Genomic DNA, 27,976 nt, shown 5'->3' on the forward strand with positions numbered 1-27,976 from the left:
CGCTCCAAACCGGAAGATGCTACTGGAAAACTGAAGGAGCAGCCACAATCGCCTAGTCCTGAACCCTTGCAAACAATTTCGGAAGCCCAGCAACACAAGCACGTGAGTTTTTACAAAAGAATAGGCCAAAACACAAATTTTTTGCTTTGTGTTTTATTAATTAGGTATTAAGTGTAATACGAATTTCGTAATTTAAATTTTAAATGTACTTTCACTTATACTTTAAATTACGCGGTATTTGCGATAGAGATATTAGGTGAGTTCTATAGCAATACGACAGTGTCAGCCACTAGTTTGCAATTCGTGGGAACTTACAAATTCGCAAGTATTTTGTAAGCCAAAAAAATCTTTATGGCCAAAATCAGGTCGCAGGTTTTGTTTACAGTACTTTTTAAACTTTGCCGCCTGAATCTATATCTGTATCTATAAGATAGGTAAATAAGCCGCGTGGGCGTATAGTGCCATATCAGTGAGCCCACCTATAGTGTGACCTAACAACAGCCAAACTCAAAACACCATTGTGTGGGAATTAGCGGGTGTTTTTGGTGCCCGCACGTAGAAAATGCGCGATTGGCGGGCCATTCAGTTGCCGCGCAGCTGCTAGACGAGAAACCCACGAAAAGAACACTTCACTTCCAGAAAAAGGAAAGGCAATTTTTTTCTGTGTGTGTGTGTTTTTCAGTGCGAGAGGGATTTTCTAGCCAAGGCGAAAGTGTTTTTCTTCTACTCGCAGCCGTACGTAATCGCATTGCCATGTCGCTCTATCGCATTTCCGCACGCAAATTGTCTGAGGCACAGGTGAGTTTTCGACTAAATTTTTCTTTTTGTTCAGTGTATAATGCCCATGGTTCTGAGATGTTCCCATTTTCCATTTCTTCCTATCGCCCCAGTTTGATAACTGTATTATGTGTCGTTTTTGTTGTTAACATCTCCTAAATATTCTTATCCTACTCCTCCTTCCTCCTCTTCTCTTCTTCTTCAACACACGTCACGCTGGAATAATAAAAAAAAAAGAATTTCCAGCCATGTGCTTGCGATTAAGAAACTTTATTCGCTTCATTGTTGTTGGCAAATGATAAGTGCCGCTGGGTGTGTATGCATGTGTGTTTTGTTCTAATACATTACATAATCGCCAAATGAAATTCGCCCATTTCCTTTTTTTTGGCAAGATCAGAATGCCTCTAAAAATAAAATTTTTTGGGTTTAACGAACTCATCTCTTTGACCCACCCAATTTCTTTGATTTTTTGGTAAATTTCCACAAGTCCGGCTTACCTTCTGTTGTTGGCCTTATTTCTTGTAAATTTACAACAACAAAAACAAATGCCACGGCGCAGAGCGAAATTAATAAAAAGAGAGTAGGAGAGAGAAATGGAGAGGAAAAAACAGAGAGAATACCATTTTTCCCTCTCTTTTGTTCCGTTTCCAATGCGTGTCACGTTATTTTTGTTGTTGCCAAAAAAGAAAGACAAAAGAAAAAATTCATCCCATCTCGTTCTTGCCATAGAGAAGTGTCCGTCGAATGACCTTAAAGAAAAATAAGGAGCATCACCCTCACTTAACACCACCCACCACCGCCCACCGGCAATGCACATTTGCATGTGTATGGATTGCATAATGCTAAAAAAAAGCGGCAAAGAAAAGAATCTCCGATTTGATAATTGAAAAATCAATATCATACACATAAAACTTGGCTTGCACACATACACACGAAAAAAGGGCTCGCAAGGACGAGCCTCCTTTTGGTATTCCTCTCGGGGATGTTTTCATTTTTCTTTGACCTGCGTTGGGTAATATCTACACGGGAAAAAAACAATGTTCCTTTCTCCAATTTGTTAGGGATGAAGGATTTTTAGAAATGTTACTGAACTATATAAATGTTTTTTCAAAAGTTAATTTACATATATTATGGCATTAGAATTCTAAAATCAAGCTAGTAAGACATTCATAACAAATACCATTTAGATTAATTGGTTTTTTTTTAACTAAAAATGTTTTTCAATAAATCCCGTGTATATTTGCTAAATGTTATGCACACTCCTGATTCTTGTTCTGCCAGCGCTGGCAGAGTGCCAAAATAAAAACGCTGACGTCGGCAGAGACGTTTCTTAGTGTTTAGACGTTTACTTGTTTTGTCTAAAAATAATTGTTGTAAATGTTAAGCTACTAAGGCCTTTGGCCATCCGGTTAATTTGTTAGTAGTCAGCCACTAAAACTTATTGAGTTTCATAAAAAATTTGGTGTTTTTTGTTTTAATAATTTTAAGCAAGCAATTAGCGAATATGCCTTTTTTTTGCTTGGTGTTTTAGCCGAGAAGAAAAAAGAATGAAATGTTGTTTTATTTGCGTTTGACGTAGCTTGACGAAATGGCAACACGCGAATTTTTTTTATCGCCTCTCTGCTAATACGTCACAAATCGTGACGATTCTTACGTAACGCCGCCAGCGGCCCTTTTTCATTTTTCCAAACAAACTACACAGAGAGAGAGTAGAAAGTAAAGAGAGTGTGTTATAAAGAAGCAAAGGAAAAAAGCGGAAAAAGTAAACAGATGATCGAGCGATTGCATAAGAGCAGATGCATAATTTATACTCTATATAGACATATGTACACATATGTTTGTATATTAAGTTTTACGGCCGCAGCGCATTTTTTGATTAGGGAATCTAAATCGGGACTTTTTATGACTAGTGTCCAAAGCTCAAGTGGACCTTTTCCACCTGGATTACCATTCCAGAATTCTAGTTATGCGCGAGATAACGCCGGTTAGCCGGGCGTCATGGAAAATTTGAGGATCTCGAGATATGAAGATAAAGAAAGGGGCTTGAAATCATCGCATCGATGTGGGGGGCGTATCATGTGATTTGAACTAATAGTTAGCACTATATTAAACCAAACCATTTTTATTGGTAAGCCCCCAAAAAAAAACTTATTACCATTCCATATTTATCGTTGAAGTAATAAATAATAAGTAAAACCTTCATATAATGCAATTTCCTATCAATAAAACTAAGCTTTTGGTTATCAGCATAGGGTTTATTCTCCCACCAATATTTATTTTATTGGCCAAACTTTACATATTATGTTCACATACATGCGTATATGTATATATTTATTATATTATGGGTTTAATATTCAACCGATTGCAATAGCTATTCTACTACACAAATGCCATAAACTAATATGTTTTAATCTTTGGCTTATGCAATTCAAATGCCACTATAAAAATGTCACCTTGTGAGACAGTCCTTTGTTAAATCAATTTAAATGTTTTGCAAAAATGTGAATATTGAATACTATTCTGTATTTGTTGCAAATTAAATTTAATAATGTGGCTAAATCGATGAGAGAATATCAACATTGTTGATAATTGATTTCTCGAGTACCACTTCCCTTGTTCTTCTACGTTAACCGCCTATATTCGTTAGTGCCCCGCCCCTGTATCTCTATATATGTGCTCGTATACAATATAAACCCCCTTGTAACCCCCTCTATTTGGGACTGATAAGCGTGACAAATTTGCTGCTGGGCACATGATCGGTAGACGTCGCCATATCGCTGATAAAGCGGACACGCAAAGCCCCCCAACCAACTGGGAATAAGGTGTTAACTCAATCAGTTTTTTATTTTGTTCGTGATAAAAAAAATGGCCAAATATTTGTGTTTATATTTAGGCAATTTCGCAATGCGCAAATTCGTCCAGGGTTCTACTTCTCTACTAGCAAGTTTGTCGCCAGAAAATACATAAATATTTACGACCATCCAAAGCCTAGCTTAATGGACGGGACCTACTTAAAAGGTACAAATATTTCGGAATGATTGATCGGCTGCCCAGTCCATTGTGTCATAATAATCGAAATGTTATAGTTACTAATAGTAACTAATGGTACTAATGATAAGTTCTGTTCTTTATCATCAAATAATATTCTTCTTCTCTCAACTCAACTTAGACCCAAACTCTAACCAGTTTAATATGCAAATTTGTTTCCAATTACAACACAAACCCCTTATATTCTCGCAAAAGCCCCATTATGGTTTTGGCTTAGTCAGAATTTTTTTTTTACAGCTTTTAAATGACTGAAGGGAAAAATCCGACCCGGCAACAACAGTCCAGTCGTCGTCTGAAGTTTGTTCAACTGAACCGATCCGATCCCATCCGAGTTACGTTAAGTTGTGTTGAGCTGAGTGACGGTATTACGTCACGCGGTACTTTCAATGCGATCCGATTGTGTGATGTGTGTTTACTTTCGGCGTCTGTGGCGGGGATACACAATAAAAAATATATAGAGAATGGCGAATACAGCGCACTAAACTTAATTAAGACGATTAACTCGGACTGCAATTATTATTAGACAACTGACAAGCGGTCTCTAATAGCAGAAATCATCAAAGTGAATTGAAAACGTCACGCGAGCCAAGGAGAACCCAAGGTTCTAAAATCCACAGCCCCTTTGAAAACCTCCCCCCTAACCCCATCTCATTGCATTGCAGTGGGGATCAAACAGTTTTCGTGATGATCATTCAAATGCCATTAAATTTGAACTACAGTCATTGCTCACATTTTACATTCAATTGGAGTTCATTTCAAATTTATATTTTTTTTCAATCTCTTATGTAATGGCCAAAATTGGCCCATTTAATATAATTCGGGGCTTTGAGCAAATGATTACTTTAAATATGAACTTCCTGACGAGTTGTTACTGTAGTCTGGGTGTGGGAACACTTGATTCCATCTCCATCGACGGGGTCATCGGCGGCTCACCTCGATGACAACTCTGCTCTGTTCTCGTGGCTCGAGGCTTTCCCGGGTTTTTCAAGGTCCCCTGTTTTCGCACTAAAATACGAGTATATAGTTTCCATGGGCTATATATTGCATAATTACTATATCAGTCGAACGTTTGGAGCAGCGAAAGGAAGTCTGCCGGCGCCGTCAAAACACGCGACTCCCAGAAACCAAAACCAAATCGCTTCCTTGATGACAATGCAAAGCGGCAACAACGACTACGACTAGTTAGACATGCGATAATTGCCGGCGCGTGAGACCTTGAAAATTCATTTGGAATACTTTGCCCATTCTCGTAGGCTCTTGGCTTATCAGCAGATGAACGCACGCCTCTGCGACAGATAATGATTTCTCGAATTGTATACAAATGTATTCTCGCTCCAACTTGAGGCTCATTCCAAGTCAAGTACCCCACCCCAACCGACATATAAAGAATGAAGCATAGTGATAAGATAGCAGTTTGGCATAGTCAGTGTGGTGCGTGTGGTCATTACGTTTCGATTTTAGGTGTTATGCAAGCGCAAGTCTTTCTCCAACATTTAAACTAGAAACACAAACCGCACAATTGACAGCTCAATTAGCATTTTCTTGGTGGAAATGTAGTCCTATTCTTTGCGGTTTGATGCACCGGCAACAAAACGTCGTTTTTCACGCTGAGTTTCCGATTTCAGACTACACAGCAAGAAAATGAGACCAGTTGTTTTTGTTTTCTTTTTGTAATTTTGATGAATTTAAGTTCCTATATCCTAAGATTTGGCCAATCTAAACCTATATCAGATTCGAAAGTGTAATTTACTACTCAATGTTTTGATTCGTAAATCTCAGTCACATTGGTTTTCCCCCAGTGATTCCCTTGTGGTATCGGAAACCAACACTTGTGGTTGGCTGGCAACAACCAACTTTACCAACCGCCCCTCTTTTTTTAAGTGATATCAACCTGTTTTTGGTACGTTACTCGGGTATTATCGGCAATTAATATGTACGTCGGGCTGGCCAAAACGTTGCTTTGTTTATCAATGAATATGGGACTTTATGTTGGAGAAAACCGGTCGCCAAATGGTCAGCAAATCATGCAATTCAATTTTGCAGGCGGCGCCACAAGTTCAGTTGGTTAATTGAATTTGTTGACCCACTGGCCGCGCACAACCAGAGGAATAAAAAAAAAAATCCGAGAGGTTTGGGGTTGGGGAAAATGAGGGGGCTACGGCTGTCAATCAAAAGTGGAATCGCACTTTGCGCCTGCCGAGCGAAATCGGAATTGAAAATGGACTCTCGGGCTGGAAGCGCGGCTCGGAATTCCATTTCCATTTCGTTTCGTTTTATTTGACAAATGCCAACGCGTGGCAAAAGATCAGCAGAGCCGTACTATAAAAGGGAGTTCAATATTCCATTTTAATACACATATATATTGTAAAAAACTTACATTTTCCCAGTAATGTTTCTCTCGTGTTTTCGGTTAAATGTTTAGGATCTGATGGATCTTTAGCTAGTTAGATAATGATCCTTTTCAAAACCTAAGAAATTATTGGGCTTAAATATATGAAGATATCATAATACACTTTTTTACTGGAGATATCCCTCTAACTACGCCCCAAAGCGAATATATCAACTGATCTTAAAATGATTTCTTTTTGCATCTGTCTTTTTGACATGAGCCTTTGTCGCGTTCTGATCTCCCATGTGGCGACTTCCGAAAAACCAAAAAAAAAAAAAATAAATAAATAAATAAGAAAAAACATGAGATTGATTCAGGTGTTGTGGGCGGTTCAGTGAACCGGCAATTAAGTTGAATTAAATTAAAAGCCGGCAAATGTTTGTGCCACACAGTTCGTCAAACCCGTGGGGAACTAGTTCGTTGACGCACCACTAGGTTGAGTCATGGCAATGTTGTTGAAAATGTTGACATAACGACGAACGAGTGCAGCTTTATCAGCCGAGCTCAGACTGCCACACAGACGGGGAATGCATGTGCGTTTTGCCTTGTACTTGAAAGCCCCCTTCAATGACAGGCAAATCAGCCGATTGCAATCGATAGCATTGATCGGAAGTGCTCGTTAGTTAAGTTGTCAGACTTTTGTCGAATTAGCGGGATTGTTTATGTGCTTTTGTTGTATTTATTGTCCCTTCTAATCAACCAAAAAGACACATATGTATGTCCCATATGTTGATTTAAGCAACTGTTCTCATGTTTGCTTTAAGATTGTATTTAATTTGAACAGAAAATGTTACAGACTTCTCGATATTTACTGTTATGCCCCATAAAATGATTAACAAAGAGATTTCCTACGCACTTTTCTGTGTAGTTATACTTTTGTTTACACATTTTAACGATAGCCATTTTATACACGTTTTGATTAATACTCACCCAAAATAATTGTAAAAACTGGTTGTCTTTGTTTAAATATAACCCAATGTGATTTTATCCAAATGTAAATTCCCCCCAAGCTCAAGTGATTTTCAAGAAACATCTAAAATCCCTGCATCTCTCTCAGTCTTATTATCTTTGTATATAAAATCCTACAAAAAAAGACTCTAAACTCAAACTGTTTCCTCCTTAAATTCCTTTCAGAAACTGCCAAATGTGGGTTCCTACGTTCGTATGATCTCTGCCGATGGCAAGAGCCTGCGTGACGTGTTGACCGCCAAGGTGCCACAGGAGCAGGAGCGCGTGAAGAACTTCCGCAAGCAGCATGGCGCTACCAAGATGGGCGAGACGACCATCGACATGATGTACGGTGGCATGCGCGGCATCAAGGCCCTGGTTACCGAGACATCGGTGCTGGATGCGGATGAGGGTATCCGTTTCCGTGGCCTCTCCATTCCCGAGTGCCAAAAGGTCCTGCCCGCTGCCGATGGCGGCACTGAGCCTCTGCCTGAGGGTCTCTTCTGGCTGCTGCTGACTGGTGAGGTGCCCACCAAGGCCCAGGTCCAACAGCTGTCCCGCGAATGGGCCGAACGTGCTGCCCTGCCCCAGCATGTGGTCACCATGTTGAACAACATGCCAACCACTCTGCACCCAATGTCGCAGTTCGCCGCTGCCGTTACCGCTCTGAATCACGACAGCAAGTTTGCCAAGGCCTACTCTGATGGTGTGCACAAGAGCAAGTACTGGGAGTACGTCTATGAGGACAGCATGGATCTGATTGCCAAGCTTCCCGTGGTTGCTGCCACCATCTACTGCAATACCTACCGCGGCGGCAAGGGCTCCCGTTCGATCGACTCCAACCTGGATTGGTCGGCCAACTTTGTCAAGATGCTCGGCTATGACAATGCTCCCTTCACTGAGCTGATGCGTCTGTATCTGACCATCCACAGTGACCACGAGGGTGGAAACGTGTCCGCTCACACTGTTCACTTGGTGGGCTCTGCCCTCAGCGATCCCTACCTGTCCTTCGCCGCCGGCCTGAACGGTTTGGCTGGTCCTCTGCACGGTCTGGCCAACCAGGAGGTGCTCGTGTGGCTGCGCAAGCTGCAGAAGGAGGCCGGTAACAACCCCTCAGAGGAGCAGCTCAAGGAGTACATCTGGAAGACCCTGAAGTCAGGACAGGTAAGAGTTTCTTTTTTTATTATTTGTTGTCCAAAAAGTTAGAAAATGCGAGATGTATATTCACCTTTGCGTTGTCCATTTTATATAATTATGAAAACAGAAATGCGTATGGCGAGCAAACACTCGAAAACATTCAAAACAAAAATAATGACCATTAATTAAACTTTTCTATATATTTTCGTTGAGCATTTCTGTTGGCATGAATAATTTCGTATTTTTGGATCCGCCTTAAAAATGTTTGTTTTATGGTCAAAATAAACTTGGTGCAGTTATTATGCCATTTGTATATATAATTCGATTATCTTACTCTAGTATAATATATTAATCAATTTATTTTTTTTTTTTCCAATTTTCTAGGTTGTTCCCGGCTACGGACATGCTGTGCTCCGCAAGACCGATCCCCGCTACACTTGCCAGCGTGAGTTCGCGTTGAAGCACCTGCCCGATGACGAGACGTTCCAGCTGGTGTCCAAGATCTACAAGGTGGTGCCCCCAATCCTGACCGAGACCGGCAAGGTGAAGAACCCCTGGCCCAATGTAGATGCCCATTCCGGTGTCCTGCTGCAATACTACGGCATGAAGGAGATGAACTACTACACCGTGCTGTTCGGCGTTTCCCGTGCCCTCGGCGTGTTGGCTTCCCTCGTTTGGGATCGTGCCCTCGGCCTGCCCATCGAGCGCCCCAAGTCGTTCTCCACCGATCTGCTGGTCAAGATGGTCCAGAAGTAAGCAACTGGATGAGCAGAAGGAGCGGGAGGAGCTGGAGTTCAACCTTTTATAGCCAGAAGATTATGGACGAAGGATGCAGAAGCTGTAGATTGTAATTGACGAGGGCAGAGGGAGAGATATTCGATTGAATTGGATTAGGATTGGATATCGATATGACGACGCTGATATTGAGAGAGTTGGATATGTGTAGTTGAGGAGAACAGCAACCAAATACGAACCAATAGGACAAAAAATTAAAAAAATAACCAGAAGAAAACTGCAACACACTGCAACCGCAAAACAATAAGTTGGAAATAAGGCAGAAACTTATTTTTAGTAGTAAAATAATTAACGAAGAGAAACCAACAAGCAACCACTTAATTGTATAAGCTATATATATATATAAAAACGATTGACTATATATATAGGGACAGGCAAAGAGAGAAAAATTGTTTGCGCCTATTGTTTTTGTTCAGCATTTCCCCCGCCCAAGACCACCCGAAAACACCCACTATTCCCAATCTTTATTAAGTTTGTTATGTTTTCATCTTAGCTGATCGACTAACCAAGACCTTAATACTTTATCCCCTTAAACGCCCGACCCACCAGCACCACCCCGCCTGAAAACCTTAAAAAATTACTAACTTGATAACATTTTACTTTTAATTTAACTATAATTTATTATGCAAACAAGATACAAACAAGAGAAATACAATACAAAAACAAGTGTAAAGAAACCAACAAAAACATTTAAAAAAAACTCAATAAAAAACAGAACAATAAATAATATAATGCATAAAGAGTAGTTATTGCCAACTCCATCAGTGGAAGCTGCAAAAGCGTTAGTTCATGGCCATGCAAGTGTATTCGAGAAAGCAAACCCACAATAAACCTTAGCAAACTTGAATCGAAGATCGTGTGTCCATTTTCAGAGCAGAAGGGTGCGACAAAGATTCGTGACAAATTTGCCGGAATTTGAGTAATTTTCCCTGGCGGTGTGACCAAAGTTGCGGCCCTTCCGCCATCGGTGTGGCCAAAGCTGCATGTGCTGCACTAGTCACATACTTTCGATAGGTGATTAATTTTAACACATGTTGTGTATGTTTTCACCAATTGAATTCAATTTCGGTTAGTTATCTTGCTCCCAAAAGATGTTCGAAAACACTGAAAATGTGCAAATTTATTAATAAAACAAGCAAATATACTCGGAATGAAATAAATTTAACATTTCTCTTAAAACTCGTAAAGTTTCTTGTGTTTGTTTGGTTGGAATTTTAATTGAACTTTTTATTTTGGTTAAACATGCACATATTTTGGTTGACTAAATACTTTTGCCATAAAAAATGATCACTACATAGATAAACTTAACGCGACATAAAATAACAAGAAATGATAATACAATAATAAATTAATAAAAAAGAAAACGTATTATCGCCGGTTCCTTGGATCTGTGAACTCCTCCTCTGGCATAAGGGGCAATCCTACCGTATAGGAATTGCTAGTATTCAATGGGTCATTATTTCTGCATCGGACGCAGGGGCCCAAGAATCTGAGCATCCGACTGCCAATGGTGGTCCTCTTACTGCCGAAGCGGACATGGGACTGTGCTAACGAATGGACTAGCAACTGTGCCTGACTATCGTTGATACTTTGATTTTGACTCGTATTCTGACTCTGATTCTGGGCGAGATTAATACCTAGCACCTCGATAACCCGATTATTGCGCTTGTCGAAGTAATAGATGCCCTCGCGATGACCACTCCACTGTCTGGAAGTGGCTCGCTCCTCCTCGTGGCCCTCCACCTCGATGGCCGAGTCGTTGCTGCTCGGCTGACTGCTCTCCGAATTGTTGGGCGCAGGGGCTCTTCTAGCCAGGGCCCTGGATGAGGAGCCTGGGGCCTCGCCTTTGACATGGACCGAGATAATAGATGAGTATTAAAAAGTATAGGGTTCATAAAAATATAATCTCACCTGTTACGTGCCCATCTCCCTCACCGCTAACACTGCTGAAGTCCAAGGACTGTGGATGAATGACTCTTTTGGACTGACCAAGAGTCTGAGGAATTCGAACAGCGGGTCCCACACTGAGCAGGGCCATCTCGATGGATCCATCGCTGCTGTTGTAGGTGACATTGTTTAATGGGTGAGGCGTGACCAATGCATTTTCGGAGGAGATAGTGGCCACCGAAAATTCCGTTTGGGTGGCCTTGGAAATACCCATCGGCGGCCAGGAGTTCAAAGAACGGAGCGAGTGGCTCTGATGGCGCTTAAGCTTCTGCTGGCAATCGCTTAGCTCAGTACGTAAGGTCTCGAAATTTCGCTTGACCTGAAGGAGATCGGCCACCTTTTTGTCAAGGCGTAATTGCACATAGTCGTTGTAGGCCTGCAAGCGATCCTTATCCTGCTGCAGGCTCTCGTTCTCGGCCAGCAATCGCTCATAGCTACAGCTAGAGTTGGGATTGGAATTGCAGTTTGAGTTGGAGTGGGAGTTATCATCCATCTTAAAGTGACTATCGTGGCCATTGACCCGCTGCGAAGTTGGCGTTAGGTATTCTGGCATAGAGCTGTGCCGTTGGAAGCCAGAACCCGACGCACTGCGTCGCTTTTGGTCCTGGGATTGCATCTCTGCTATGTACTGGCCCACCTTGCTGGCTACATGCTTGAAACGGCGCTTTGTGTAAGCCGAGTGTATATCCTGGTAGGACACCGATTTGCTCCCGCGGCCGTTTCTCAGGGGAGCCTTCTCGCCACTCAACTGGCCATCACCACCTGTCCAAATAATCGGAAAATATAAATATTATTTTGACAACGAAGTGAGAAAAGGACTGCATAAGGGCAATATTACCGTCATCAATATCATCATCTTCCTCATCTTCTCGACCCACGGGATCGCTTACACATGTTTTGGCGCTCTTGTTTGCCACATCCGCATCCCCATCCGGATCCCCATCTGCGTAACAGATTTCCAAAAATGGCGACGCATTCCGCTCAAAGGCGGCCGGCTGATGATGTTCCGAAAACCAGGTGTTTCTGGAGCCCAGACTACTTAAATTATTCAACTGGTCAAAAAGCTCATCTGCTGGAAAACTCTCGTCCTGCAGACTCATTCTTTGGCACAGGAAACGTGTAAAAGCGGTGAAATATAAGACAAGGAAAACGACACAAATCCAATGACAATTGGAATCCAACTAGCGCGGGAAAAGCACCGTTACGTTGGCTAATTGGAATGTTTCTGGTGTGACCATCAAACTAAGTAAGTTTGTGTATATAAATAAAATTCAATTAAAACAACTTCTTAAATATCTGATAGACCTAAATTAGCCATTCGGTTATATTTATTTTTATAATTTAAAAAATATCAAACAAAACCACAACTTGGTAATTTCCGATTGGCATGATAATATACTAAAAACACGAACCCTTCGAAAAATACATTAGAGCTGGCGGCAGCACACAACGATAGTCGGCCACACTTATCATGTTACATCATGTGCATTTTTAAATACAAAATTTAATAATATTAACTAAATTTCGTGAAATTGCCTCATTGAAAGAATTGCATCTGAAAGCCAACCCGAAATGTACAGTTATTGGGAGATTAAGATAAGCTTTCCACGCATTTCAATTTGAATACAAAGCAGCTGAGGGACAACAACAAAAAAAGAACCGGAGAGGAAAATAAATATAAATATAAAACAAATATAAATATGAGCGAGAGTGGCAATAATCAGGTTAGTTGATAGAGCGAGAGGGTAGAATAAACTTTATCAATTCGATTTACGCACACCAATGCAAATTGTCAAAAAGAAAAAACCGAAAAAAACATTAGATTATATTATTTTTCGCCTGTGTTTGTTGCAGCGCAATTGGACCACGTGTGTGTGTGTGTGCAATTTGCGTTGCGGTATTTTCCTTTTCGCCATAACAGTGCACCCTTGAAAAGATGAACTAATAACTTTAGTTGCTGTCGAAATATTCGAACTTTACTGTGTACACTTCATAGAAATTACATTGAGAGATCCTGGAAGTCTTAAAAAGATTAAAATCAGGCTTAGAAAATATTTAGTATTGTTAAAACTCTTTTAGATGTGAAAGCTCATCCCTCAAGTGCGCACTGTGTTATTCATTATATTTTTCATTTCGTTTTACCTTTGGTGTCATAATTTTTCATTTAATTTCATTTCAGTTTTGTGACGTTGATTTTTAAGCAAAGACCCTAAAAAGCAAAATAACACACAAGAAACAAAGTTATTTGAGTTTTGAAGTTTTGGTGGAGGAGGAGCGAATCTGAAACCGAATCCTTAGGCTGCATACCTTTTGTTTTGTATCGCAATTCTCTTCTTCCCCAAAAAAACAAAAACATAAATTGCACCGATCTGCAAATCCAACCGAATCTTAAACCGGATCCCGAAATGGCGGCCTACTTGAACCGCACCATCTCGCTGGTTACCGGGCAAACGGGCCCCAACGATGATGACCGTCACTCTTCATCGACGGATACGGTGGATAAATCTGGACCCGGATCCCCATTATCCCGACTCAATTCATCGCTGCAACCTTCGGGCTCCACAACGGCTGCCAATTTGGTGCCGGAATCACGGCTTTATCAATCCAATGACAAATCGCCGCTCCAGATCTTCGTGCGCGCCAAAAAGAAGATCAACGACATCTATGGGGAGATCGAGGAGTACGTCCACGAGACGACCACGTTCATCAACGGTGAGTTGTAATATCTTAAAAAACGGTTGCTGGAAACCAGAATATAATATGTCTAACCTTTGCAAGACTAGCAGATAAGTTGGGGAATAATGATTTTAACTTTGGATGATATCTTCTTTGGTTAAATACCTCCTAAACTAATATTAACTATATTTCTAGCTTTACATGCAGAGGCCGAGATCGTGGACAAAGCAGAGCGGGAGCTTTTCGAGAGCTACGTTAACAAAGTGGCCGCCATTCGCGAGGTCCTGCAGCGAGATCACATGAAGGTGGCCTTTTTCGGGCGCACTTCCAACGGCAAGAGCTCGGTGATCAATGCCATGTTGCGCGAGAAGATTCTACCTAGCGGCATTGGGCATACCACGAATTGCTTTTGTCAAGTGGAGGGCAGCAATGGTGGCGAGGCGTATCTGATGAAGGAGGGATCCGATGAGAAGCTAAATGTAGTGGTAAGTGGTATCCCAAATATTAGAAATATAGTTGGCTTCATAATCTCCCTTAACCGCAGAACATCAAACAACTGGCGAATGCTTTATGCCAGGAGAAACTAAGCGAGAGCAGTTTGGTGCGGATATTCTGGCCCAGGGAGCGGTGCAGCCTGCTTCGCGATGATGTCGTCTTTGTGGACTCACCTGGCGTGGATGTATCGGCGAATTTGGATGACTGGATAGACAACCATTGCCTTAATGCCGATGTCTTCGTACTGGTCCTGAATGCTGAGTCCACCATGACGCGTGCGGAAAAACAGTTCTTTCACACCGTCTCCCAGAAACTGAGCAAGCCAAACATCTTTATTCTGAACAATCGTTGGGATGCCTCGGCTAACGAACCCGAGTGCCAGGAGTCGGTACGGTCTTTTTGAAATCCCCTTTATTTAGTCAATAGTCTCTTTCAGACCCTGCATTTTTATTACATGGTAATCGAATCATTGCCTTCTCTTTTACTTGCCTGGTAATGATTCGTTTACAAGCAGGGTTCTCTGCCACAACTTTCACCTCTTTGTATACCTGTTGTCTCTCTTTGTTGATGTGTCTTTTATTTTTGTTTATTACCCAACCAAATCAATCAAACAACTATCCACTGTATTCAACGCCAGGAATTGGCTAAGGTAATGAATGAGCTAGACCCAGTAAAATGAGCTGCTTGCTTGGTCCCTAAACAACCCATCCACTCTGCTTCTGTGACAAATCAAACTTCGGCCGTAGCCGATGAATTTCCTTGTTTATTTCCCTCTTTCCACTTTGGCTGACCCTTTAGCGATTATGAGATTCCTATTCTAATGGATTTGTTTCAACTCATGATAGGTTAAATCTCAGCATACGGAGCGCTGCATCGATTTCCTTACCAAGGAGCTAAAGGTTAGCAACGAGAAGGAAGCAGCTGAGAGGGTTTTCTTCGTTTCCGCCAGGGAAACACTACAGGCGCGCATCGAGGAGGCCAAGGGTAATCCACCGCATATGGGTGCCATTGCCGAGGGATTCCAGATCCGCTACTTTGAGTTCCAGGACTTTGAGCGGAAGTTTGAAGAGTGTATCTCGCAGAGTGCCGTGAAAACTAAGTTCCAGCAGCACAGTTCGCGTGGCAAGAGTGTTTCCGGGGACATGAAGTCGATGTTGGACAATATCTACGAAAGGATTACCATATTCCGAAACCTAAAGCAGGATCAAAAGAACATGCTCACCGAACGTATTCAGGGTACGGAGACGCAGATGATGCAGGTTACTCGGGAAATGAAGATGAAGATACACAACATGGTAGAGGAGGTGGAAGAGAAAGTATCTAAGGCTTTAAACGAAGAGATTTGGCGCTTGGGCGTGCTCATTGACGAATTCAACATGCCCTTCCATCCGGAGCGTCTGGTTCTAAATATCTACAAGAAGGAATTAAATGCCCATGTAGAGAGTGGCCTGGGAAGCAACTTGCGTGCCCGTCTCTCCATGGCGCTTGCCATGAACGTGGAGTCCGCCCAGACGGAGATGACTGACCGCATGCACGCTTTGGTGCCCAACGAACAGCTTTTGGCTACCAGCACCAAGATGATTGTGCGTACGCAGCCCTTCGAGATGTTGTACTCGCTGAACTGCCAGAATCTCTGTGCCGACTTTCAGGAGGATCTGGAGTTCAAGTTTAGCTGGGGCATTGCTGCGATGATTCAGCGTTTCACCGGGAAGGTGCGTGAGCGCAGCAAGAAGGGTCAGCCGGCGCTGGTCAACCGACAGAGCAGTATTGGAGTAAGTTTGTGGTTAGGATAATGTGGGTAACCATATACTATATCTTTACTCTATTACCCTTTACAGCACAGCGTATCAACGCCCGCCACCACACCCGTTGAGTCTACTCCTGTATGCTTGCTACCCGCTCCGGGCATGGCTGCTATAACGCCCGAACAGCTGACGCTGATCTCTCGATTTGCGGTGTCCTCCATTGGATCCCAGGGCACCGTTGGCGGTCTCGTAGTCGCCGGTATCGTAAGTGTCCTAACTACTCGCAACACCTCTTGTGCTCACAAATGACCAAGCAGGTGCTATTAAATAGCTATGTGCTGAAAACTCATCATTTGCAGATGCTGAAAACTATTGGCTGGCGCGTTTTGGTGGGCGTGGGAGCCCTGTATGGCTGCATCTACCTGTACGAGCGCTTGTCGTGGACTAATTCCGCCAAGGAGCGCACTTTCAAGGGACAATATGTGCGCCATGCTACCAAGAAGCTCAAGATGATCGTCGACCTCACCTCGGCCAATTGCAGCCATCAAGTGCAGCAGTTAGTATTGATTACAGGATGGGTACTAGATATCATTTAATAATGGCATATCAATTATATCTCTACAGAGAGCTGTCCAGCACGTTTGCCCGTTTGTGCCGCACCGTTGACACCGCCACCACGGACATGAACGATGAACTCAAGACGCTGGATTCGCAGCTGAACATCCTGGAGGCGAACCAGAAGCAACTGAAGCTGCTCCGCAACAAGGCCAACTATATTCAGAACGAGCTCGACATTTTTGAGCATAACTATATATCGCCACAGTAGGGAGTGAAAACGGGGTGTCCTATGTGATCTGATGGATCCGAGAAGGGGAAAACACTTACAAGAAAATGCAAGATCATAAAAAAAATCAAGGAAAACCAAACACCCGGAACGACTACAATAACCATATTTGACTACGTTTTTGTTGCTCACCTCTCAGAATATGATTCCTTTTTTTTTGTAAATGCATGATTGAGCCTAACGATTGGTAAATCTTTATTTTTTTCGTTTTAACAAAATGTTGTTCCTGAGAATTATTTTAATTCCTAACTTCCACTATTGATAGTGTGGTTATTTAATTTTTTTTGTAACTGCTGACCCCAAAACATTTATAGAAATAATCAAACATACTGTGAGCATGGCCGGGTGCCATGAAAAACCAAGTTAAGGTGAATTATAAATCAGCATGCTCCCCTAAAGCAAATGCCACTTATTTCCCTTACCTTTTAACAGAAAGTCATGTAATTATATTGTTTTTGAATTGGATGCTAGAATAATGAATTGATGGCTCTTTGGGGTAAAGCAAAAACGATAAACATATAAAATTGTTGATGATGCAAAACAGAAGAATGATTAATGAACGAAAACGAAACGAAATAAATGATATTTATGTATGAAAATTTATTATTATTTTATAAAATGCCCAACAAAGTAAAGAAACCTTGGGTACTTCTTGTTCGCTTCATGATGCAGTACCACGAAAAAGAAAGGGATGGGTAATGGTTTCCTAATAAAGGCGCGAATCACGCATATAATCCGATCCTTTTATCGACCCATTGATTGCCGGATAAACGCATTTGAAATTGTCTTTTTGTTTTAATCGTATCGTTTTTATCGGGATCACACATTTGGTTAATCTTAGTTCTTGTTGTGCCACTTATTTTCCTCAAAGCATTACTAATACAAAATGTACAAAAAGTATATAGTTTGTGTGTTGTTCACAGAAATAAATAAGTTTGGAATACAAAATACAATGAATTATATAAAGGCTTGCTTTTTGTTTCTGTAAATGTCTAGCTGTTTCAGCATTCATAATCAGTAAATACAATACTTGGATATACTTCTTAAACAAATCGATTCTATGCTTTCTATTATTTTGTTTTTGTTTTTGGTTGCACTTTCACTTGTTGAAAACAAATAACATAAGGTTAAACTTTGATCTTACTAAATATATATGTGTTTGCCATACAAAAGGGTCGCAATTACAGGTGTGTGTGTGAGTTCTGTTCCGAGTGTTTTGAGTTGAAGGCGTATAAAGGTGGACAAATGGATCAGTCAGTCGAAGGCTGCCTTTTCGCTGGTCCACAAGCGTAGATGATTGATTGCCACGATGCCGAAACAGTGGGCGGATCGTATTGGATCGGTATATGGTTATGGTATCGTATCGTATCACACGGGCCACAAATCTTTTTACAGGAAGTAAGGCGTAGTGTTCTGCTTGGGTATTACCCGTTCGGCATCCGGAACCGCCAGGAAGATCTTCGTCTGCCTCTGTTGCGCCGTTTCGAAACTGAGGATAGCAGCCACATTCCCACATCGATAGCAATAGTTTGGTGCTGACCAAACAGTCACCAGTTTGCCCTCGAACATGTACTTGATGCCCTCGTTGACCAGCTGATGTGCCCGGCATATCAGATCCAGGTTGTTGATCGCCATGAAGTCCTTGGTTACGTTATGTCCGAACAGCCACCCTGCGCCTCGCGGACTCTGGCCCCAGTACTCCATGTCCTCAGGATCGGACCACACCAAATCACAGAAGGCTCCCTTGTACGGTATCTCGCCATTACGCTCGATTGTCCTTATCTGATCCAAAGTGATAATCTCGGGACTCAGGCCACCGTGTACGCACAGCACCTCTTCGTCGATGATCTGTGGGGGATACGCAAAAACGGTATTACAAATCTAACTTTTTGGTGATCTTTAAGTAGGGACGTACGGCAGCGATGGTGAGAAGATCGAAGACTTTGCAGCAGTACTTCCATCCATTGGCATTTCCGTACTTGCTGAAGCACTCGTCAAAGAATCCATAGACCTTGGTTATCTGCCGGGTTTCGTGGTTTCCTCGCAGCAGGGTGATCCTGCTGGGATACCGTGCCTTAAGGGTCAGCAGTCTGGTGAATGTTTCCAACGAGTAATAGCCTCGGTCCACAAAGTCGCCCATGAATATGTAGTTGGTGTCCGGAACTTGGCCTCCCGTGCGGAACAGTTGCTCCAGATCGTAGAACTGAATGATAAGATCAAAAGAGGTTACAGGGATTACATAGATTAATATTTGTGCAAATATAGTATCTTACCTGGCCATGGATGTCACCGCAAACGGTGACGGGCGAGCTCACGGGCAGAATATTTGTCTCCTCCAGCAGAATGTCGCACACCATCTCGCAAAGCTTTTTCAGTTCATTCTCCGTCAGGTACTTGCACTCCTTCACACTCTCTATCCACTTGTCAACATCGCCCATGATGCCTTATTCCTTGTCGCCTTGCCTTGTGTATTATAATTAGGGATGTGGATTAAAAAAAAAATAGCGAATTTGAGATGGCCGAATAATGAGTGAGACAGCATTTTCAGGAGGGTGTACTCGCTAACTATCGAGTTCACCCCCGCATTGACGCGGAAGCACTAATGGTCACATTAAAAATAATAATAACCAAAACCATGGTGTGCAAGCACTAATGAACTGGTTCGTTCATTGGTTATCGATAGTTTGCCATTCATTTATTTGAATTTAATTTTAAATTTGAATTTTGTTCTTTGGCGGTACCCTTGAGTTTCCCCAGTTTTTTTTTATGTGGCTTAAGCAAACCGAAATTAGTTGCAATTAGCTTTTAGCCGGCACAAATCATAATTAGTCCGCGCTGAAAGCTTTTTAAATCCTCTTATTTTTTTAACCCCATCCCATTTATGCATATTTCTTTTCGCATCTTGAAAATAATCACGCTTTTAAATTTTATTGCCATGGCACGCAACTTGTTAGCTGTTTGTTTTGTTTGCCTCTGCTGCTTTTTGTTAGCTCCCTTATTTGGGGGAGTGAGTCGAGTGTTAAGGGTTATGAGAAGCGTGCTGGCATGCGTTTTTTGGCATGGGGGTGGCACATGGGTTAATGGCCATGGCGCTTGTTTAGAGTCTCATTAGCACTTTGCCATTTGATTGTGTTTTCTTCTTTTCGCATCTTTAAATGGAGAAAATATGCTTGCCATAAAGGTGACAGTTTTTAATCGAGAGAAATCAAAACTGTAAGGAAGCTGTTAGTTCTGTTTTAAATTAATTGATTGATTTTAAAGTTAAAAACAGGAAATGATTTATGAAGAACGTCATAAATTTAATTTTAAAATATATTTTTTTTTCAACGTAAAGACATTTATGATGGTTCGAAAGTTTTGAATGAGTAAATAATTTTTCTTATATTCTTATTTTTTAAGTACTGAAAATCATACGCGTGGAGTTCCCTGGTTTATTATATAAGTTTCCCTATCTTTTTCTATCACTGTCCCTGCCCGTCTCATTCCCATTCCATTTTTACAAAGATGGCATGCTCCATCATTAGTGCCGTTACTTTATGCCCTTCCGTTTTGGTATTCAACTTGGGCTTGTTCTCTCAGCAGCTTTTTGTGCTCTTTTGGCCATCTTCCTCCTCTGGCTCCTCTTCCTATTCCACACCATATCCCTGCATATCCTTCTATTGTCCTTGCTGTCGCTGTTTGTGTCCGCCTGGCACAATGTTGACAATTAAGTTAAACTTGTTTTCTTACTTCGTTTCGTTACGTTTCGCCAATTCCGCTCTCCCCCTAAAAGTCAAAGTCCTGTCGTCTGCGGCTGATGTGGCTGATAATTATGTGCCCCCTGCACGGACGAAAAGGACACGGGCAGCGGAACACGGACAACGGACAGTCTCTTGGCTTTATCTTTGTAGACACACGGTGGCAAAAAGTATTTCCCAAAGTTTCTCAAAAGCGAAAGTGAGCCATAATCGGGTACTATTTAAATTAGGATAAGTATGAGTACTTTTTTTTGAGAATATTTATGGTTTTATTTATGGAAAAACTGGAAACATTTAAAATATTTTACTTCTGATTACTTTGATATATATTTTATAAAATTTCTCTTGGATAACTAATGTTAAAAATATTTTCAAAATATTTTCAGTGAACTTGTGAGACATTTGAGAGGAAGCGTAAAATGGCCCACGGTGGGTCACTTTATTTTTGGCATTGTCCGCCTTCTTTGACCGCTTTGGTCATTTTAGCCGACTTTCCTCTTATTGTTGACGTTTTGTTAACTTGTTTTTTCCTGTGCCATAGCGGCACAACGCCTTCCTCGCCCTACTGCCACATTTTTTTTTTCTTCTTTTCTCTGACGGCTTTTGGCTGCCCTTGCTCTTGTCGCTTGAATTGTCGTCGAAAATTAAATAAAATTAATTACCGCGTGTGTTTGTATAAACACGCACATGCTCATACACACACACACAGTAGCAGCGAGACAAGACAAGACAGCGATTCGCGCACCAGTGAACCGCCCAGTCACCCACAGAACCACCGAACCACTGAACCACCCACTGAGCAGCTGAGCAAGTGAGCAACCGAAGCAACCCAACCACCCACCTGTGCCATTTGATTCACGCGCGTGTGCGTATCCTGCGACCTCAAGGAGCCCACAGTCCGCCCACAGATGCATCAACATTTAAATCAACATCAGAGAGTCACAGCCGCAATATCGGGTCAAAGGATTTTCAACTGACCAAATCGGAGGTCACTTTGTCATAACATTTAACAGCTAATGAAGCGTTCAAGACGCCAGTAAATCCAGAATATTGCCGCTAATGAGGATCACAACTTTAATAATGCGGTTATGGAAATTTCAGGTATTTTAGTTAGTTTTGATTATAAAGTTGGGAAATGTATTATATAGATTTTCAGCTCTGTTTAATTTCTCAAAAAAAAACTTAAATCTGTTTTTATTTGATGTGCCAAAAATAAAAATCCAAAGGAAAAACAAAAGCAAAAGATTTCTACCAATGAATTACAATCGAAAACCAATTAAGGTTAAATATCAAATGTCAATAGAAATATGGAAACCATTGTGCAGTCACAAATGAAACTTAAAATTGATTGTAATTATATATCTCTTTGCAGGCTGCAACGAAAGGCCAGGTCGTTTCGCCAGGCTTTACTGTGTCCCGTGGCGAAAGCGTGTCGACGGCATCTCCATCATCATTATCAACAGTTGCCATTCGGCTACTTGGAGGCACAGCGGTCGAGAATCCGGAATCGGAGAACTCTGGCGGAGTCGGCACATCCGTGTTGCTTTAAATTATCTGTTGTTGCTGCCGGCATCACCCTACACAGCCACCAGCCCACTTTTACAAAAAAAAAAAATAATAACCCCAACCACTGCCACCCTACTACTATTTAACGCTCCAGTTTTAGAAGCCTTTTGCACTGCAAGAAATCATGTGGTTAATGAGCTGGCATTTCACTTGCCTATCACTTAAATATAACTCTAAGATATGGAATATTGAATATCTTAACAGCCCAATTCTGGTGATTTGAAGTTTCTAAAGACTGCCCTCTACTTTTATATAACAATTTTTAACCGTGTAATTGCTGCAAAGGGCAACATCTTGCCACGTTTGCTGTCATTTTTAGGCGGGTTCTCGTGTCGTTTGGCCACGTTTTGTCGCCCAGCTGGTGGTGCGTTTTGGATGGGTTGGGGAGTCGTGGGTGGTGCCGGTTTTTAGGCTTGGGGGCGTTATTCAGCCCCCACTGCCACACCCCCTTTTTGACGCCTCCTTTACCCACTATTTTCTTTGTCTCTGCTGTGTCATTTCATGCGTTTGCTTTGTTTTATTTATTTTAACTTTTGTGCCCATCTACCTCACTCTCGTTCCAGCTCGCCCTCTCGCTCATTTCTGCCTGCTATCTCACTTTCTCAACCAGTAGATTGTCATTACTATTACTTGCTGTTGCTGCTGTTGTTGATGTTGCTGTCGTTGCTTCTTTGTGGCCTTTTGACTTTTTAGTGCTTTGGCATTTGACTTTTTCCCTCTTTCTTCCCTCCCTCTCTCTATCTCTCACTGTCTCTCACTCGCTCACTTCCCCCAAAGAAACGAGGGTGGAGGTGAGAGGGGCGTGGCAAATTGTAGTACATAGTTTGGTTGCTGTTACGATAAAAACGAAAATAAAAGCCAAAGCGGAGCAGATAAAATTAAATAGTGACCCAGGATGGACAGCAAAATTCGAGCAGTTCAAAATAAAAGAGAAAAGAGGGGGGAGATGGAGGGGGGAGAGTTGGTATGGTCTACGTTTGTGGGCGGCACCTGCTGCCGTGGGCGTGGTCCACGTACAAAAACTAATCGTTCAATTAAGTTGCCCGCGGGGCGGCGAAGGGGCGTGGCACCTAGAACATGTCCGAAACAAGCAGCGAACGCAAAAAGTTAATGAAAAAAAAGAGGAACATCGAAAAAAAAGAGTGTGCAGATTGTATTAGGAAATACAAAATGCAGTGAAAGAAACTGATAGAGCTTTATTAAAATAGGGATTTCATGTTAGAAAGCAGCTTTCATAACTTTTCTTTGTGAAGATTTCGACTTTTTTCTCTACCTAAAACCCTGTAAAATGGCTCAGAGACGTAGCAGAGTAAAGTGGCTTACCATTTTATGATCAGAATTAAGCTACCAAAAAAACTGTATTCAAAATTTTTAAAATTGGTGAAATTTTTTTTTCTTCGAAATTTTGCATTTTTGGCAAGGGGTACCCCTTAAAAAATTTTCAAAAATATTAAAAAAATTTATTTTGGAAATTAACAAAATCTGGTATATAGCAGTTACAAGCGCTAAAAAACATTCACAAAAATGCCTTCCCCCTCTTAAATAAACCTATTTTTAACTGTTCCGTAGAGGTTTTATCTTTGAAAATTACACTAGATTTTTTATAATCGAAAAAACGTGTAATTTTTTTAACGTCTGAGAGAAGAGTGGCTTACCATTTTATAAAAACAACAATGAATAATAAATTTAAATTACGAGTATTTCTTATACAGAATGCAAAAAATGCTTTAAAAAAATATATAATTTTCTAAGAATTTTCTATTCTATTTAGAAGGCGATATCCTTTTTCCACTGTAGAGGTGCTCAGCTGTCGTCTCGCATTTTATTTACTTCCGTCTGCCTCCTGTTTTCGCAATACATCTGCAGTGTAATGGGGCATAAAGGGTAGAGAAAGAGAGGAGATGGAGATGGAGATGGGGTGGAGAAAAGAGGAGAAGAGAAGTGAAAAGGGTAAAGGGAGAGAGCTGAAGAAATGGTAGGGCAGCTTCTGCTCTTTAATTTCTTTTGAGCACAAAACAATTATCAATTAATGTACCGTTATGTCTGTGTATGTGTCAGTGCGTCTGTTTGTTTATGTGTATGTGTATGTGTATTCCTGTGCGCGTACGTGCTGGCTTGTGTATGGGCGAGTGTCTGTGAGTATGTTTGTTTGGAAATGAAATTGTTTGAGCTTACATTGTCAAGCGGCAATGAAGGAAGAATGAAAAGTTGGAGGGCGGCGGCGAAAAGCATTGCAGTTGTTTCCTGCTACCCAAAATAAAGTTTGTTTGTTCGCGCTGCTCGGCAGAATGTAAATATTTATAACGTCCAACATAAAGTCGTGCGATATTGAAGGGAAAACCAGTCAGGAAAGTGAAAGGAACAAAGGATATATACATAGATGAATGAATTCCAAGGCCCTTATATTTTCCACCAAAAGGAAAACGCTGTGAGAGGTAAAAACCACAACAGCTCAGGTTTGTTTTCAATTCATTAGCAAACATTTGCCGTTTTGTCGTACATTTTCTTCAATTGAAATGGATACTTTCTCAAAGAATGTTATAATAGTAAGATAATAGTAAGATATTTTAAAACTTTGGATGGAGTTTGCCTAATATTAAGTCATGCCATAGATAATACTTTCAAAAGTTCGTGTTTTTCCACTAAAATCCTATTGATTCTGCAAAGATTAATATTCAAAAAGTGACCGCAACACTATGCCATCTACAATTCGAATGGGATAATCCGTAAACAGCTGGCCGACTTGTTTTAGTTAACCCTTTGGCCCAGGAATTAAGTCATTAGGCCAGCTATTATGGCCAGAAAGCTGTTGGCAGCCCGCATATGCGCATGCATTGTATATTTCCATTGCGGATTCAATGGGGATATATATTGAAATATATATATGGCAGCCGATTGGATGGGATTGCCAAATGCAATTTGGTTCATTTTAATTTTATATGATTTTCATTCTGGTATCATTTTGTTTTATTATCTTGCCGGTAAAGTTTCTGTTACATATCGCAGCATGTCAGACCATTTTATTGCATTTGATTTCATTTTCTACATGTGCATTATACAGCCCACACACATATGTATGTATATAACTATATATATATATATATGGATATGTATATGTATAATGGATATAGCCTTTGTTGTTGCCCACACGTTTCCATTTCATTTTCCAGTTGATGTTTTTTGAGCAATGCATTTTATTTATATTTGCTTAATTTTACTTTATTTGCATTGTTTTTTATGTAAATGATTGCAGCCGTTTGTTGTTGTTGTTATTATTGTTGTTGTTGTCGATGATGCGGCTGTTGCCTTTGTTGCTATTGTAGGACGGCTCGATTTGAAATTCCTTTTGAAATTGCTGCCCATGAGTCGTCCTGTCACTGCAATTGGTTTTTGGCCAGAGGGAAGGGTCCTGGCTCTGCAATTGCCAGGAAGTGCTGCCTCGATACTCGACTATTTACCTGTTAGCCACAAATATTGGTGGGAAAAACCTTAAGCTGATAAAAGAAATAAATTGGTTACAGCTATCAAAAAGTTTACAGCAAAATAAATAGGTTTTCGATATATCTCCACGAATTTCTTAGGAACCCATAAAATATTCTAAAAATATTTATAAATTTTGAATAATTACATAGAATATCAAAACTACATTTTCATTTGAATTTTCACGAAATAAGATCACATAATAATAGCTTTTTGTTAAGAGAATTTCTAAAAAATTGAACTTCGACCATTTTCAGCGTTGGCTTGTCAAATTATTTGTTTAATTTTCGGGCTTGCTTCCAATCGGGCTTCAATTAAAAACAATTTTTGTTGGCTCACTTTTTCCAGCAGCCGGAAAAACGATTGTTTTTGTGTGCGAGATGGCGGAGTGAGGGTGGTGGTGGTGGAAAATTGGTGGAAAAGCGGTTGAGGATTCAGTTTGGGATAACCACATAAATAGTCGAAAATCCATTTTGTCTACACGCGCAATTATCTGCACTTTAAAATGTACATTGCTCGATGTGTGTGTGTCTGTGTGTGGGTGGGTGGGACGATGGAAGTGTATGTATGTATGATAGAGTGTAGGTGTGTATGCGCGTGTGTATGATCATGTTTACGAACACAGATGCAGAAGCCCGAATGTGTAAACATAACAACTCGTAAGCTTTTGGGTCCGATTCTGCCCGTATGAAATGCCTGTCACTGCCAGAAAGAGAGGCAATGCCCGAAGTGAAAGAGATAGAGACAATACACAACACACTCACACAGGCGAAAGCATACACACACACACACACTCACAGAGAAATACAGACAGTTACTAAAAAGACTAAAAGTAAAACTTAGGAAAATGTTAATTAAATTCCAACAACGAATCAAGTAATTTACAACGACCAAGTAGAAAACCCCAAAGCACCGTTGTGTAACCCCGCCCCCTTTTTGGAGCAACGCCTCCATCGTCCTCCACCCTACGGCACCCGAGACACACACACAGGCACACACACACAGAAACAGAGGCCGTGGCAATGTGGCATGACAGTAAAATACGGGAAATGCTTTAAGCTAACTGTATTTTCGTGTGCGGCTGATGCCCCTAATGCCTTCTGCGTTTTCCCAGTTTCCCGCTTTTCCTGTTTATGCCCTTTTCCCGTTTCTCTCCGGTTTTCCCAGTAGGAACCCAGAAGGTATCTCTGAGCATATCCACAAATAGTCAGCCGACAAAGATGAAAGCCAACAAGATACGATTATTACCCATGGATGGTATGAATAAATTCTTTTAGGATTCTATAATAAGTAACATTTTAAAAGGAAAGTTTTCTTTAGGAAAGGCTATCCAACGAAAGAGGGAAATAAAATGAAAATAAATAATATAAATATATATTATATATATATTTATTTATTAGAATTACCCAAAAAGTTATAATAATATTCTATACATTATAAGGTTGTCATTTTACATAAAAACCTTAAGAGATTGATTGGGAATTCGAGTTCTTGAGTACTAAAAAATATTTCATATTTTATATATTAATATTTTTTAATATTTTAATAGGTATATTCCAAGATTATATCTATATAGATTTCTTATTTATACTAAAACTAAGTGAAAATATTTAATATAAACCAAAAAACTTAAAAAACTTCGTCGCCTGTCTCCTAATTTCGCCACAGCGTTTAGATGCGTGCCAGAGTTTGTTCTTTACCCAGACTACTTCCCTATCCCTGAGCCATGTCCTGAGCGTCCTGTGTCCCTTGTCCTGTGTCCTCTTCCTCTACCAATTACTTTTAGCTCGCTGTGCGTTTCCCCTTACCGTCCTTCCTTCCATTCGCTGCCATTGTTTGAACGTGCGAAATGAGTGCAAAAAGTCGCCCCAAGTTGTTGGCCAGGTTGGGCCGCCTTCGCTGCATCCTGAGTCCAAATCCAACTCCCTGGGAGTGGGCATTTCCCTGGCCCACAGCTCCTCTAGCTGCTTCACTTCTTCAGTTGGGCAAACTTCAAAAACAAAAACGATTCCCCGCCAGCGGCACATTCTGCGGCATGCGGCAGCTCCTCTAACTTGAAGCTGAAAATTAAGGGGTATTTTCAGTTTCCTAATGGAAGAAAACATATTTTCCGGAATCTTAAAGTGTGAAGAAGATTTTCAAAACCCAAAAGTGGTAAGACTAAAACGTTCTACTGTTATTAAGATTAAAGAAACTAGTCTTTGAAAGATGTCCCTAATCTGGCATATATATAACTTATAATTAAGAGGTTTCTGAAATGAGTTTTAAACAAGCAATTACCGTGTACACCACCTCCTAACTCTCTTCCACAGCTAATTCGATGCCCTTAACGAAAATATGTATACCTACAGGATATCCCAATCTTCGATCTCTGGCGCAAATCTCTTCCCTT

The 27,976-nt window shown here is 41.0% G+C and overlaps 4 protein-coding genes across 5 annotated transcripts; 2 read left to right on the forward strand and 2 right to left on the reverse strand.

Moving 5' to 3' along the window:
• The first annotated feature begins 567 nt into the window (after nt 1-567).
• LOC108103224 (probable citrate synthase, mitochondrial) lies at nt 568-9,941 on the forward strand. Its single transcript, XM_017208623.2, has 3 exons — nt 568-798; nt 7,349-8,326; nt 8,684-9,941. The coding sequence occupies exons 1-3, from the start codon at nt 754-756 to the stop codon at nt 9,053-9,055; spliced, it is 1,395 nt and encodes a 464-aa protein (XP_017064112.1). The 5' UTR covers nt 568-753; the 3' UTR covers nt 9,056-9,941.
• A 345-nt stretch (nt 9,942-10,286) lies between these two features.
• Nucleotides 10,287-12,244, reverse strand: LOC108103222 (protein swallow). Its single transcript, XM_017208621.2, has 3 exons — nt 11,880-12,244; nt 11,006-11,803; nt 10,287-10,938 (listed from the first exon to the last, which is right to left on the reverse strand). The coding sequence occupies exons 1-3, from the start codon at nt 12,139-12,141 to the stop codon at nt 10,463-10,465; spliced, it is 1,536 nt and encodes a 511-aa protein (XP_017064110.1). The 5' UTR covers nt 12,142-12,244; the 3' UTR covers nt 10,287-10,462.
• Nucleotides 12,245-12,469: 225 nt separating this feature from the next.
• On the forward strand, nt 12,470-17,400 carry LOC108103243 (transmembrane GTPase Marf). 2 transcript variants are annotated; one of them, XM_017208644.1, is made up of 9 exons: nt 12,470-12,765; nt 13,221-13,753; nt 13,913-14,202; nt 14,262-14,600; nt 14,850-14,861; nt 15,058-15,984; nt 16,051-16,221; nt 16,317-16,513; nt 16,582-17,400. In XM_017208644.1, the coding sequence occupies exons 2-9, from the start codon at nt 13,447-13,449 to the stop codon at nt 16,781-16,783; spliced, it is 2,445 nt and encodes an 814-aa protein (XP_017064133.1). In that variant the 5' UTR covers nt 12,470-12,765; nt 13,221-13,446; the 3' UTR covers nt 16,784-17,400. The 2 variants fall into 2 exon arrangements, with proteins under 2 accessions (XP_017064133.1, XP_017064134.1); XM_017208645.1 differs by lacking the exon at nt 14,850-14,861.
• A 183-nt stretch (nt 17,401-17,583) lies between these two features.
• Nucleotides 17,584-19,327, reverse strand: LOC108103244 (serine/threonine-protein phosphatase 6 catalytic subunit). Its single transcript, XM_017208646.2, has 3 exons — nt 19,075-19,327; nt 18,717-19,004; nt 17,584-18,649 (listed from the first exon to the last, which is right to left on the reverse strand). Exons 1-3 carry the CDS (start codon nt 19,237-19,239, stop codon nt 18,191-18,193), a joined length of 912 nt encoding a protein of 303 aa, XP_017064135.1. The 5' UTR covers nt 19,240-19,327; the 3' UTR covers nt 17,584-18,190.
• Between the last annotated feature and the right edge of the window lie 8,649 nt (nt 19,328-27,976).

The sequence above is a fragment of the Drosophila eugracilis genome, unplaced genomic scaffold (genome assembly GCF_018153835.1).
Source record: "Drosophila eugracilis isolate 14026-0451.02 unplaced genomic scaffold, ASM1815383v1 contig_2167, whole genome shotgun sequence".
Lineage (NCBI taxonomy): Eukaryota > Metazoa > Arthropoda > Insecta > Diptera > Drosophilidae > Drosophila > Drosophila eugracilis.